The sequence below is a fragment of the Phoca vitulina genome, unplaced genomic scaffold (assembly GCF_004348235.1).
Source record: "Phoca vitulina isolate PV1807 unplaced genomic scaffold, GSC_HSeal_1.0 scaffold55, whole genome shotgun sequence".
Lineage (NCBI taxonomy): Eukaryota > Metazoa > Chordata > Mammalia > Carnivora > Phocidae > Phoca > Phoca vitulina.
This window is the reverse complement of record NW_022589758.1, coordinates 8,139,010-8,154,398: the sequence shown is the minus strand read 5'-3', so window position 1 is coordinate 8,154,398 and position 15,389 is coordinate 8,139,010. Positions and strand designations below refer to the sequence as shown.

General features: G+C 40.9%; 1 protein-coding gene across 1 annotated transcript in view; it reads right to left on the bottom strand.

Moving 5' to 3' along the window:
- PHEX (phosphate regulating endopeptidase homolog X-linked) overlaps nucleotides 1–15,389 on the bottom strand; it is a 199,239-nt gene that overhangs the window by 52,609 nt on the left and 131,241 nt on the right. The window contains exon 14 of the mRNA XM_032389616.1: nucleotides 6,982–7,085. Coding sequence (XP_032245507.1) covers nucleotides 6,982–7,085 — 104 coding nt within the window. The remainder of the gene's footprint in view (nucleotides 1–6,981; nucleotides 7,086–15,389) is intronic.

Below are 15,389 nucleotides of genomic sequence, written 5' to 3'. Positions count from 1 at the left end.
GAGAGAGAGAGAGAGAGAGAGAGAGAGAGAGAGAGAGAGAGAGAGAGAGAAATGAGTAATTCTTGTTGTTTTAAGCCTCTAAAAAATCTTAGAGTGGTTTGTTACACAGCAGTAGATAAATGAAACACTGAAAAGTTGGTTGTCCATAGATTAAGTTGTAACCACTGGGTTGAATTTTCCCATAAAAATGTTTCATTTGCCCAACATGATGGCTTTTAAAAGGACTGAATTGGAATTCCTTTAAATGAGGTGTACAATAACTAGTTCTCCACAGTCCCCACCACCCCCTGGCATTTATACTTGTCTAGGTCACCATTTGTTAACTGATTGAGCCCTGAAAGCATGAGTTCACACAACTTATCTCCCAACAAGATTTTAAGCTCCTTATGGGCTAAGACTATTGTCCAAGTGGCATGCGCTGAGCAGATCATTACATCTATGTAAATGACTGTATTGCTATATATACATCTACTTGAATAAACAAAGAGTGTCATTCAAGTGCTTTAAATTCTTCTTACCATGACCTTAGGGTGTTCCTGTGGTCTGTGTTTGGGGAAGGATTTACTGGACAAGGTATGAAGAGGTCTCATATAAATTTCAGAAGAAAAATATATGGGGATAAAATTATACTGGACAATGGAATACACAAAAGGAGTGTAATAGTAATAATGAAATACAATTGTCTAAAGACAAAGACACTGGTACCCCGATTTCTATGGACCATATAAGAGAGATATACATCAGGCTAAGGTTTTACATTTTACCTATCAACTCTTAAAGATAGTTGCAGGAATATGGAATGACAAAACCATAGAATATTTATTGCTTTATTTCTAATATCCTATAGATTATATCCTTCCCATTCCATGCTATAGATAATGCTTTTGCAAACAAAAACTATGGGTAAAACCATAATTTGTGTAGACATCTGATGTATTTTTACATATTTTTTAAGATTTATTTATTTTTATTTATTTTAGAGAAAGAGAGAGAGAGCAGGGGGGAGGGGCAGAGGGAGAGAGAACCCTGAAGCAGACTCCCCGCTGAGCACGGAGTCCAATGCAGGGCTCCATCCCAGGATCCTGAGATCATGACCTGAGCCAAAATCAAGAGGCAGCCACTTAACCAACAGAGCCACCCAAGCACCCCATATTTTTTTACATATTTTTGAAAAGATAGAAAAAGAAGATCCAGAGGCACCTGGGTGGCTCAGTCGTTAGGCGTCTGCCTTTGGCTCAGGTCATGATCCCAGGGTCCTGGGATCGAGCCCCGCATCGGGCTCCTTGCTCCACAAGGAGCCTGCTTCTCCCTCTCCCACTCCCCTTGCTTGTGTTCCCTCTCTCACTGTGTCTCTCTCTGTCAAAAAATAGGTAAAATCTTTAAAAAAAAAAAAAAAAGAAGAAGAAGAAGAAGATCCAGACATGTTTGGTCACAGACGAATGAGAGTGAGTTAATAGGGAAACCGACTTAAACTCATTTCTGTCAAAGAAGGGCGACCCTATGGGGAAAAAATTACTTTTGATTCAAGCCAAGCAGTAGACTAAATCCTCTATTTTTAAGCAAGCTGATGAAGTGACAATTCTAAGAACCAAGCCCTAAGTATGTACCTTCAGGAATGACCACCCAATTAATTCCATTATTGTTGACATTTCCCATCACGTTAGAAACTTCTTAATATACATTAGCTCAGCTGAAATAGATTCCATGAGAATGAAAGATAAAGGGTATTTATATCCTATACCCACAAAGAAGCAAAATGGTATTTCAGGGCTTTGTGGAAATAAAATCATGATGTACTGTTCAAAGTAAAACCGTGTAGTGGAGCTACTCCAGAATCATTCCCACCAGATTAAGTCATCAATTTTTAAAACTAAAAGATGTGAATTAAAGCCAATGTGTATCATGAAGCTAAAATTTCCTACAATGCTTAAAAAGGAGCAGCCCGAAATTTCCTTTAAAAAAATGACTTATCCTGGGGCACCTGGGTGGCTCAGTTGTTAAGCGTCTGCCTTCGGCTCAGGTCGTGATCCCAGGGTCCTGGGATCGAGCCCCACATCGGGCTCCCTGCTCAGCGGGAAGCCTGCTTCTCCCTCTCCCACTCCCCCTGCTTGTGTTCCCTCTCTTGCTGTGTCTCTGTCAAATAAATAAATAAAATCTTTAAAAAATCAATCAAATAATTTTTTAAAAATGACTTATCCTATCACTTTACTACACAAAGAGGACCTTAAATTTCTTGAGGTTGTTTTCCCTGAAATATACATATAGTCTGAGGAAACAAGAATTAGTACAATTGAGGGAAGTCTGGGTGGCAGTCAGTTAAGTGTCTGACTCTCAGTTTCCATACAGGTCATGATCTCAGGGTTGTGAGACAGAGCCCTGGGTTGGGCTCTGCCCTTGGTGGGGAGTCTGTTTGAGATTCTCTCTCTCCACCTCTCCCTCTGCCCCCTCCCCTGCTTGCACATGTGCTCTCTCTCTTTCTAAAATAAATTTTAAAAATTTAAAAAGTATTAGTACTATTGCACTGATTTTCATTCCTGGATAACTTTTCCAGAAACATTAACCAATTTAATGTCCTTGTGAAAGAGGTATTCTGACAGAGAAAAAAACTACACAAGATCACACAGTTCACCTAAGCCCACAAAGTCAGCCAGCATTTTTCTAAGGCATAAATAAAATATTAGAAATAGTCAAGGCCATTAGAATCTGACAGTCCTTCAGTATTTTAAGATGATGTTAAAGAGGACACACTTAGGGATTTTTCAATTAGCAACCCAAGCCTTACTACATAGCCAAATGAAAAACAGCATTTTGAAATTAAAGAATTACCCTGACAGCATCTCTAATATTGATTGAGAAGCCCAAACCCTGAAAATTCAGAAAAAACACTCGTGACAAAAATACCTTGAATTTTCCACAAATTGCAAGAAGAGTTTGAACTGATCTGAAGTAGATCTGAAAAAAAAACAGGATGATTCACACAGATCTGTGACTACCATACTACATGTAGATGGCTCATCAGGATACTGGAAAACATTTGCTGAAGTCATCAGATTCGAGAAGCTACTTTTAGAACCCTACATCTAAAATTTCTATTGAATAACTGAGGTTAGGAATGAAGCAGGAGAGATGGACTGAGAGATACTGTGATGACAAGAGAGAACCAAGGACAGTGGAACATAGAGTTTTAAAGCTGTTATCTGTCATTTCCAAAGAAGTCTGAAAACCTTCTAACCTCTATGTTCTTTTGATTGGAGTCAGGGATGGGCAGGGGAATAGTTCAGCTGTAGGCCTCCTCTTTCAAGTCCAACACTTGTAACTAACTTTGTGGGTGAGTAAGAAGGCTAGAAGGGCAAAGGGCAGGGATGGGTACATGGCAGCCATGGGTAAGAGGGACAGGCAGTAATCACAGCTTAAGCTGGTACAGTGCCTAGAGTTTCTAGAGTCTAGAACAGAGCAGGGAGTTGGAAGGGAGAGTAATAAGAGACCCAGAGAGCATAACAAGAGCCAGCCAAAGATCTGGAGACCAGAATATCAGCCAAGGTTAAAAAGTGGGCCATAAAGAAAATAAGTGGGCCATGAATCCAGGTTCCCAGCTAAGAGGATATGAAAAAGTCAGCAAATCCTTTCCACAAAAATCAATTATAAAACTGGACAAAATCATCAACAACCACTTTAGGGTTCTGGGAATTGATCATCAAAGCCAAACAACACATTGAAAAATGTTTAATTTTGAAAAATTGCTAAACTTGGGAGTAAGTAGGACAGGAGTCTGTGACCTTCTTGCCAGGGGCTGCTCCCACCCTTCCCAGCTTGGTCAGTGAGAACTTAGTTTCATCAGGATAGGTAGGGTAGGCTAGGGGTGCCTGGGTGGCTCATTTGGTTAAGCGTCTGCCTTCAGCTCAGGTCATGATTCCAGGGCCCTGGGATCGAGTCCCGTGTCAGGCTCCCTGCTCAACAGGAAGCCTGCTTCTCCCTCTGCCTGCCGCTCCCCCTGCCTGTGCTCGCTCTCTCTCCCCTCCTCTCTCTGTCAAATAAATAAATTAAATATTAAAAAAAAAAAAAAAAAGGATAGGTAGTGCTGGCTGGAAAATCAACAGCTTTGCTGCCACAGGAGGTGGACTGTATTGGGAGTGGAGGTGAAAACCTGCAGCTTTGTCAGCTAAAAGTGGCAACCTTGGTGGAAAACAAACAAGGAATACCCACAGCTCTGCGAGCCTGAAGTTACAATTCCCACTGGGAAGACAGACAGACAAGCCAGAAATTTAAAACGGAGATCTTGGAAATGAAAGAGTCACAGAAGGGTGAGATAAGCTCTCTCCATATCCCTGGCTGACTGGGACACTAGGCACATACACAGGGGAGACTCGAGAGAGCCCAGTGGCAAGCAGAGTCCAAGGCTGATGGAGAAAGGTACTCCCAGCCCAACAGATCCACGGGCAGAGAGCAGAAGCCCTACAGACTCGAGGTGTTTAAGCACAAGGTCTGCCCCAATCCCTGGCGGAGCACTAAGCTATGCAGACACAGGGACAACCTCGAGCAAGAGAGGCTAAAAAATAAAAAAAAAATAAGAATTTAAAAGTGAGCAGAGACATCCACGGCCGCATACTATGGGGGAGATAGATTCTGCGGTCTAAATCAAGGAAAGTTACTTTCAAAAAAGCCTCAGAAAAATAAATGAGAATCCACAGTTGCTACAATGTATTATCTAAAATGTCATTTTCTTTTTTTTTTAAAGATTTTATTTATTTATTTGAGAGAGAGAGAATGAGAGAGAGTGAGTACATGAGAGGGGGGAGGGTCAGAGGGAGAAGCAGACTCCCCGCTGAGCAGGGAGCCCGATGCGGGACTCGATCCAGGGACTCCAGGATCATGACCTGAGCCGAAGGCAGTCGCTTAACCAACTGAGCCACCCAGGCGCCCCTAAAATGTCATTTTCAACAACAAAAGAATTATGCTGTGCAAAGAGAGAAAAGTGTTAGGAAAAAAAACAGTCAACAGAGCAAGACCAAGTGTTAGATTTAACGAAGACTTGAAAGCAGCCATTATAAAGAAGTCCAAAGAATTAAACTATATTCCAAGAATTAATGGCAAATAGGATGACAATGATTCAACAAATAGAAAATCATGGGCTGCCTGAGTGGCTCAGTCAGTTAAGCATCCAACTCTTGATCTCAGCTCAGGTCTTGATCTCAGGGTTGTGAGTTCAAGTCCTGTGTTGGGCTCCACGCTGGGTATGGAGCCTACAGAAAGAAAGAAGAAAAGGAGAGGAGAGGAGGAAGAGAGAGGGAAGGAAGGAAGGAAGGAAGGAAGGGAGGGAGGGAGGGAAAGGAAAGGAAAAGAAAGAAGGGAGGGAGGGAAGGAAGAAAGTAAAGAAGGGACCGGAGAGAGGGGAGGGGAGAGAAGGGGCGGGGGGAGGGGAGGAGGGAGGGAGGGAGGGAGGGAGAGAGAGAGAGAGAAAGAGAAGGAAGAAAGGAAGGGAGGGAGGGAGGGAGGGAGGGAGGGAGGGAGGGAGGGAGGGAGGAAGGAAGGAAGGAAGGAAGGAAGGAAGGAAGGAAGGAAGGAAGGAAGGAAGAGGGGCGCCTGGGTGGCTCAGTCGGTTAAGCGACTGCCTTCGGCTCAGGTCGTGATCCTGGAGTCCCAGGATCGAGTCCCACATCGGGCTCCCTGTTCGGTGGGGAGTCTGCTTCTTCCTCTGACCCTCTCCCCTCTCATGCTCTCTCTCTCTCTTTCTCTTTCTCTCTCCCTGTGTCTCTCTCTCAAATAAATAAAATCTTTAAAAAAAAAAAAAAAAAGAAAAGAAAGGAAGGAAAGAAGGAAGGAAGAAAGAAAGACAGGCAGTCAAGAAAGGAAATCACAACACAGAAACAGAATCTAAAAAACAACCAAATGGAAATTCTGAAATTGCAAAGTACAATAACCACAATGAAAAATTCGTTACATGGGTCAAAAGCAAATTTGACAATGCAGAAGAAACAATCAATGAATTTGAAGACAGATCAATAGAAATTATCCAATCTGGAGAACAGGAAGGAAAACAGTGGAGAAGCGGGCCCCGGCAGACAGTGTCAGACGTACGAGCAGGCAGAACAAACAGTAATCGAAACCTCACACGTTAACACTGTGTCAAGTATACTGTCAAGTAATCAAATTTTTTAAAAAGTAATGTAAACCTGAGCTGAAGGATTTCTCAACTCTAAGCCTCTTATTCATTTGTTAAATGGGGATGGTCCTATTTATTAATAGTACCCACGCCTCACAGAAATGACGAGAGGATAAAATTAGTTAGAACAGGTAAAGCACTCCCTAGCACACTGTGAACATAATAATTGCGGGCTGCAATCAGTATCATCCTCATACACATTTTGCTAGGGAAGGAAATCATGGCTGGACCTGGCCCAGAAAGTTCCTCGGGAAACTTTCCTACCTAGAGGGACATTCCCTACAGGCAGCTGGGAAGAAGGAGAATAAATCCTAACTGTTACTGGAGAAAAATAATACAGCTATCAGTTCTTTGACATTTATTACTTTGACAAAATCTTCTAGTTACTTCATAATTATACAATTACTTCTACATTCGTAACTATACTTGATTTTTTAAGCATTTGTTCTTTTTTAAGATCTTCAAAAGTTTCCACCTGAGTGTGAAATTCTAGGGAAACTTGTTCTCTATGTACATATATTCATAACTACATCTAGAAGTGACTTGAACATTCGTATCCTAATAAGCCCTCTTGCAACGTTTCGGGGCTAGGAGTGGGGCAGCCGTCATCAGAATGAAGACGTGATTCATATAATATCAGAAATAAGAGTTATCGAAACCTAACACGGGTTTTGCCGAACCAAGGTAACCAGCCAGCCGGCTACTCTGACAAGAGGGGAATTACCAAGTTTGACCTGAGGAGACTTCACTTCCCACCAGCATATTTCTTTCTTTTCCTTTTGGGTTTTGTTTTGTTTGTTTTTGTTTTTGTTTTTACTCACTCTGTTTTTGGAACCGCTTTTCGCAGCCAGAAGAAATCAGACTGTGCTAAGTACTTGCGGGTTTGCAGGACATTGCCAAAGTAGTCGAATTCTGAAAACTTGATCTGAATAAAACAAACCACAACCATCATTGTTCCAAGTGCAGATAAAAGAGGGCCCTGAAAAAAGCCTTCAGCACACAAATGAGCAACCAATGGAGAAGCTACACTCCTCGGGACACCTCTCAGCCATCACCAGTTAACCCAGTATCCACAGAGCCATGAAATTTAATCTCCGTGATTTTTCTTTTAAAAGCCCCCAAATCGATATGATTATTTCTGGATCACGGTAAAAAGAGACGCTGCAGTAATTTATGATGCATTTCATTCACTTTGTAATTGAAAAATCTACTTTAAACTTTATAGGACATATCCTCTTAGGTTTGAAATTTCTTGGCTCACATGAGTCCTTGATCTTTTCTAAAATGTGTACTTTATTTATTTGTCACATAGGTTCTTCTAATAACATTCAGTTTAGTCAGCTAAAACCTCATTTAGCTTATAGATGATGATTTAGTCAAATGTTAAAATCCAATTTACTGTAATCAGCATTTGTTCATGAAGGGAAAACAATGAAAGTGATTCAGAGACTTATTTTCCCCGCTAAGCACAATGGAGTCACTAGAATCATTTCATTATTAACAGAACTTGTCTATTACCACTCAAAAAATTCCCTGGTCTCTAAAAATTAATGAAATTACAGAGGCGAATCGTAGATTACAGGTTGCATAGAAAAACAGAAAGTTGATGCGTCACAACAATTTGTGTATTAAAATAGGGAAACAGACATAAATGATTCCTGAGTTCCTTTTCTTTTTTTGGAAGGAGAATGGAAAACAGTTTGAATTCTCCAGGCATTCTATCTACAAAACTAGCAGTACTTAACCTAAATATTGCAAATAATATCTGTGAAACAGTAAAAGCAATGGGATGAAGTGATGGCTAATTCTTTGGTTTGAAAATATACTACTGGGATGCCTGGGTGGCTCAGTCAGTTAAGAGTCTGCCTTGGGCTCAGGTCATGATCTCAGGGTCCTGGGATCGGTCCTGCATCGGGCTCTCTGCTCAGCGGGGAGTCTGCTTCTCCCTCTCACTCTCCCTCTGTGCTCTCAAATAAATAAATAAAAATCTTTAAAAATATATACTGTGGCAAATAAAATAAGAAAAATACATGTTTGAATAAGCAAATAACCAAGAGGAATCAAAATCTTACTACCTGTAATTTTTTTGTAAATTTAAACCATACTCTTTTAAAAGCAAAAATTAAAATATAGCAAATGCATGTATGTGAAACCCACAGGCCTTACATTATAAATATGAATACACACATACAACTTGATGGCTATAGCTTTGACAGTCATCTACATCTGGCTCTTGTTTAGCTCTTCCCTAACGTACGATTGATACTCATTATAAAAATATCTATGGAGTAACTTTTGTTAATAATTCATCTTGATCTTTCCAGGGGATCAGGCCAAAATGTAAGGGAAGGAGGAAAAATAACTAAAGGCACAGGGAGAAAAGCAGGAATGCAAGTATCAGTTCCTGGCATCTTTGGTGTTCTACCTGACCAACCAGTTATAAAGATCTGACTTTAAGTTGTCCCTCCTTCAAGCCTCTTAGGGGGGTGGCTGATAAACAAATTGTGGTATAGTTCCATAATGGAAAATAATACAGCAGATTCAAAGAATGGTACGTACGCATGAACATGAAATAATCTCAAAAGCAATGCTGAGTGAATAAGGCAAGTTGTATGTGTGAGCGAATTTAAAGTTTTAAATCATGGGCGCCTGGGTGGCTCAGTTGGTTAAGCGACTGCCTTCGGCTCAGGTCATGATCCTGGAGTCCCGGGATCGAGTCCCACATCGGGCTCCCTGCTTGGTAGGGAGTCTGCTTCTCCCTCTGACCCTCTCATGCTCTATCTCATTCTCTCTCTCAAATAAATAAATAAAATCTTAAAAAAAAAAAAAAAAGTTTTAAATCATGTAAAATGATACTGTACGTTGTTGATGGATACATACCTATATAGCAAAAGCATAAAGAAATACACGGGAATAATAAACACTGAATTCCAGATAGTGTTTATATATAGGGAAGGAGGTAGGCAGGAAGAAAAAACATTATTAGGTCAAGGTGGATTACAAAAAGAATTTCCAGTTTATCTTATTCATTTCAAATGTGTATGTGCATTATAAAGCTAATACAGCAATGTTTAATATTTGTTAAAGCTAGAGGTGTTCAAAATAGGACTTTATATATTTTCCAATGTTTGAGATGCTTCAAAATAAAATCCTACAATTGATTGTATTTAAAAACAGAAGTTTATACTCAACCTCAGAAGAAAGAGGGTAAGCTCCTTGTTTTAGCAAGCAGCCTTAACTAACATCCTAATGCATTCCTGGGTCATAGAGTTAAAAGATATGTCCACTGTTCAACCCTTAGCCTTTTTTTAGCTTTTGTTCCCAAGACAGCTCTGACAGAACCTTTAGAATATGAGTGTAACTGATGAAAAATTCAGATATGCTCTTGGGTTCACAACACTTTCTGGGACATTCTCTCAAGGGGATTCCCTTCAAAAATATTAACTTTTCTTTTTGGTAATATCAGTGGGGTCAGTTGTTGCTTTTGGAAGAGTCTGCTAACTGTGATACTTTCCTGTTCCATTTGAAAAAAAAAAAAACTTGATATTCAGGTTGTTCTATAGACATTAAATGGAAAACCATCCAAAAATTTCCTTAAAGAGTTCTGAGTAAAAAAATAAAATAAAATAAATAAGATCCTATCATTGCCATAAAAATAATCATGCAGAGCAAAACTAAGAGCAAGTAATTACAATTTGCCAATGGCTTATCTATATTTCGAAGGACAATTTTAAGATTGTTTTAATTATTAAAACAGAATATTTGCTATTTCTTAGCCTAATTTAATTGATCTATTCCATTTACTTAATGGAAATCATAGGTAACAGGGGACGAAATTTTACCTTTTCCTGTGACACGGGTTAAATATTCGGGGGTAGGGAAGGGCCAGCCCCTGTTATTCCCAAATGATAGAGGAGGAAAAGAGCTGAAGAGATTATGGAACTTGGCAAAGCTATACAGTTCAAATCATGAGGCTCCTAACTTCAATGTTCCTTTCATTGGTCCTAATAAGAAAAACGGTGATTGGACAGAAACAGTACAGGGAAAGAGGAAGCAAAGGTAAGAATTAAGGGTGGGAGGAGAAGCAGTGATTAAATAAGCAATGGTAGTTTACTTAACATCATATAGCTGTTAAAATAATGCTAATTAGGCTAGGGAAGTCAAGGCCAAAACAACAGGTTAATGGTAAAGGTCAATATACAAAATTATATACAAGTGTTAATTTCAGCAACACCAAAATTGAAAGACAAGATAACATGGTGAAACAGAAGTATGTATTATTATGTTCCAGTACCAATATTATGGGGGCTTTTTCATGCCTTTTCTCTATTTCCCAAATTTTCCACCATGTGATAATACTTTGATAAGTGCAAATATTTCAACAGGCCCTTGTTTTTCCTTTGAAGGAAAAACAACGATGAAACCCAGCTACCACTGGGAAAGTTCCATTTGTGGAGATAGCAACAAGAACAAATGCACATAAGTAGTTGAAAACCACCTGTATCTTCAAAAAAAAATGTTTAAACTGTGCAAGGGACAATAATCGGCTCGAAAGCCTCTTGTCCTATCCATTACTGGTGAAAATGTAGGTCAAGTTGATAATGACTTTCAATCACTTACATCTCCTGACTTTTCAATTGGGTGATCTTTGGGAAACTCACTGGGGCTCTCGTGTCATGTCCTAGGAATAGCCGTCCAGATCCTAAAATTCAGGGGAATCTGAATTTCTCTTCCTGGAAATCCTATCTAGGATACCAAGCATCAAGTGTCACAGACTGAAGGTATAAAGGGATAAAGCTGTTACCACCCCTCAAAGGTGAGGAACAGAACAAGGAGGGCAGAACAAGGGCAGAACAAGGAAATGTGTTCAGCTTCTCTGTAGGATAAGTACATGTTGATAAGACACTATGTGAGCCAAGAGGACAAAGAGATTCTAGAACACTTTTTAAGTTAAATCCATTTAAAGATATTCAGAGATATATCTGAGTATCTGTAAGAAAGATTTTCTGTTAGGCAGTCATAGAATTTTCTAAAAACAAAATGGAATTCAGATTTTATACTTATGTTTTCCCTTATTTATAGCAAAGTAATATGTAGGATTGCTGCATTTAGACAGCTTTGTCCATAAGTATCGTGTGTGTGTACATATATACATACCTAGACAGAGACAATGTTCAAACTGTTTAACAACTTACATATATGGTACACTGTGAATGATGCAGTTCCCACAAGCAGCCACTTAAGGGTGACTCTGAGGAGCGCCAGCTGGTACACCACCAAGGAACCAGATGCCCTGTAGCCACCACTGGGGGAGAGGGGACAACTTGGTCTGCTCTTGTGAAGGGAACACTCAAGATGGAAGCCAGCGTGTGGGAGTTATGGAAGACTAGCTGGAAGGCTGGTAGGTACAAGGGCACTCCCCTCCAGTGCCCACTCTTGGCTCTTCTGGGCCATGGTGGCCAGAGATAACTTGGTTGACCTTAGGACAATGTTTTATTTTGTTTCTTTACCTATTGTACAGAATTACTTCAATATTTTAGCAACCTGTTTTTCTGGAGCATGTCACCTAAACATCACCTCACTCTTGCACAGTGGCAGTACCACTCTCTGTCACCGACACACACACACACACACACACACACCCATCCATCCATCCATCCATCCATTCCACTGGCTAGAGCAGACCAAGATCCACCCCAGAGAATATTATGCAGGTTCACACATCTGTATATCTCTATATGCATATTGATATGTTTATGTATGTACGTGTTTATCACTCACCAGAAACATTGATCTTCTCTGAAAAAGTACCCAGATCCAATTCTCCTAAGTAAATAGACGCCAGCTGGGACTCTGACTTTAGCCCTTACTCCAATTCTCCACTGGTTTTCACAAGAATGAGTGAAATACCGAGTGGGGCCAATTACTTACCTACTGTCTCTCAGCTACATGCCCACCCTTCTCCTCTGTTCTAGAACAATGGGGCAGGGAATCTGAAAACTTTATTTCCCAGACCCGAGTGCCAGTTGGCTTCCTGCCAACAGGAGGCACTGGGTGAAATCAGCAGGTGGCAGGAAGGGAAAGGATGCTGTGTTTGTTCTCTCTCCTCTTTCTTCTGACAATGATGCTGTAAGAATCTTCAGCCCCTCTTCCTATTAAATCTCCTCTCTTTGAAATACCTACTGTGGTTCTGGCCTTCCTGACTAATACAGCAACCTTTCCACAACTGGCATCAACTCGCTCTTGAGTCTATTTTCATGAAGGATCAATGAAGGCATACCTTGTAAGGCTAATCTGAAAACGGACCGACGCCTACATGTTTAAAGCTAACCAGTAGGTTCTCCCCGCATGCTACCAGGGGTTCGCACAAAGGGCATCTCCTCTCTTCCTGCTGTTTTCAAAGACTAAAGTAAGACTGTTGTTCAGAAATACTTGGCTGGGCATCTCAGTTTACCTAGTCAATCTCAGAGGGGGGAAATTTTTTTTCTCGAATTCTTTACATTTGCCTTGAAGTTCTTTTCCATTTGCTCTTATCTCCACATGAGCCCAACTTCAGTCTTCAGCCTTTCTCCTTGACCTTCATCTGATCCGTTACCTAATCTCTATCCTCTTTCCTTCGCCTTTCTGCCTGATGAAGCATATCTTTGCTTGCGTCAAATAAAGTAAGCTGTTTTTCATTTCTAACAGCCTCTCAAGCTCAGAGCTTGTATTACCAGAAATTTCTCACAGACCCTATAGTAGTCCTTATCTACGTGTTTCTCAAAACTGAAAACACAGCCTTATTGTATACCAGTAATACTCTAGTCCTACTGCTATTCACCTTGGCGACACTATTACTGTCTATCACATCAAGCATCCTTTACCTATATTCAGGTTGGGTTTTATTCATTTTTTCCTATCCATTTCTGAACACAAATGTATTTTGATTTCAGTATTTGGATGTTTTTTCACCGTCTATTTTTTTAAACTGTTAGAAACTCTTGGGTGCATCTGGGTCTACTCTGGCTATGAGCCAGACAAAAGCTGTTTCTTGACAAAAGTGCTTAAAAATCTTGCTGTGTAATGGCTTCAGTTCAGACCCTGGAGAAACAAGAAAACCCACCTAATACTGCAGCCTGTCTGGCATCTGGTTTCTCTTCACAAAAGATACTGCATTCAGCGAGTACTCACATTTTTGGGCACTCGCTTTAGACAAGAGCAGACTGCCAACAAAACCTGATCAGTTGAATATTGTGAGTGAGCCCTGAACGCTATCTTATTTGATTAAAGCTTGAGACTGTTCCATCTGCATAGCCTTTTAAATCAATTTGAGGCACCTAGATCATGCACAGGTCAATTCATAATGACTTTTCCACACCAAAATAATCTCTTACGTACAAATTGAAGATGCCGTAACTTAACACTTAGATTGTGCTTACTGCGTGCCTGGGTCCATTTTAAATATGCTAAATATGTTAACTTATCTGATCTTCACAGCAGCCCTATAAGGGAGGGGTTATTATTCTCAACTCCATTCAAATATGAGGAATCTGAGGCACAGAGACGCTATATAATCTACCCTAGGTCGCACGGCTAGTAAACGGCAGACTAGGGATATAACTCCAGGCACCTTGATTCCAGGGCCCATGTCCATAACCACTACACCAAAATACCTCTCACACCTTCTCATCTGCATCCTTGACTTGGAATAATTGCCCAGCTCATCCAGGCTCTCCTTCTAAGGCATTTTGTGCCCCGGTGATGCTCTTCTCAGCAGCAACGGTTCTCATACTGATCCACAAAATAACAGCTAGCACTTACAAGGAACCTACTTATGCGCCAGAACATTATGTTAGGTGCTTTCACATTTATATACTCTCATTTAATCCACCCAACAATACCAAGACTTGGTTATTATTATTTCCAGTACCGAGTGTTGGAGAAGGTCGTCAAAGACTTGACTACAACTTGACCTGTGAGCTGGACCTGGGCAGTCCAAGGCTCCCCACCCCCTATACCCAGGAATGTGGGTTCTGCTTACCTTTCCCGCTCCCAGGGGCTGCTCTGAGGATGCAGCCTGGAGATAGGGATGTGGTGTGGGGAACACCTGCACAGTATACATGACTGAACCTAGTTATGGCCTCTATATAAACTTTTAAAATCTGGCCAGCAGGTGCGGGGATCCACTCATCTTGCTGCCCTTGTATGTAAGCTCCCTTGGCTTATGAAACCTACCACCTACCAACGTGGAGTGGCCCTCTAAGTACCAGGGCCAGTGTCAGATTACCCCCAGGAAGCTCCTGAGGAGCTTGTAAACCAATACCCAACAACCAAAGGGAAGCTAACTGAACCTGCACAAGATCAAACGACTAGTAAGTGGAAGAGGCAGAAGCGCTCCAAGGCCTGTGCTCTTAACCACTTGACAATATGACCTCCCTCTTTTCTTCTCCCCTCCCAACCAGCTCTGGGAAAGCAGCTCCCACCAATTCTTTAAACCCACCAGTCTTCCTCTGGGGCAGGTGCCTGAGAAGGACCTTGCAGAACCCCTGCTCTGATTACAGGCAGAGCTTTCTGGGTCTGGATTTCAGTCCTGGCTCTGACACTATGTAGGACACTGAGGAAATCACTTAACATCTTTGAGTCTCTACGTCCTTTTCTGCAAAATGGGGATAAACACCATCTACTTCACAGGCTTACTGTGGAGGTTACAATATAATGTACATATGTGTCAAGTGCGTCAGTATTTTTAATTATCATAATAATACTGAGATTTTTCCGCATCAAAACAATGTACAAGATGGGTTGAAGCACATTATTCTCCTGCAGAGCAGCCGGAGAAATACTTTGGAAGGCCATATCTTGGGACCAATGGAGAAACTTTATAACGAAAGCTTTCTCTCACTTTTGAATAATCCTATAAAATTCTGATGTTCATCTACAAATCGAGGACTGCTTTTACTTATGTGACTTGTCAAACCACAATCTCAGGAAAGACCTACATCTCAGAGCCTTACTTACTACACTCTAGAAAACTACCTTTTCTTTTTTTTTTTTTAAACTATATATATATTTTTTAAAGATTTTATTTATTTATTTGACAGAGAGAGAGACAGTGAGAGAGGGAACACAAGGCGGGGGACTGGGAGAGGGAGAAGCAGGCTTCCCGCTGAATAGGAGCCCGATGCGGGGCTTGATCCCAGGACCCTGGGATCATGACCTGAGCCGAAGGCAGACGCTTAATGACTGAGCA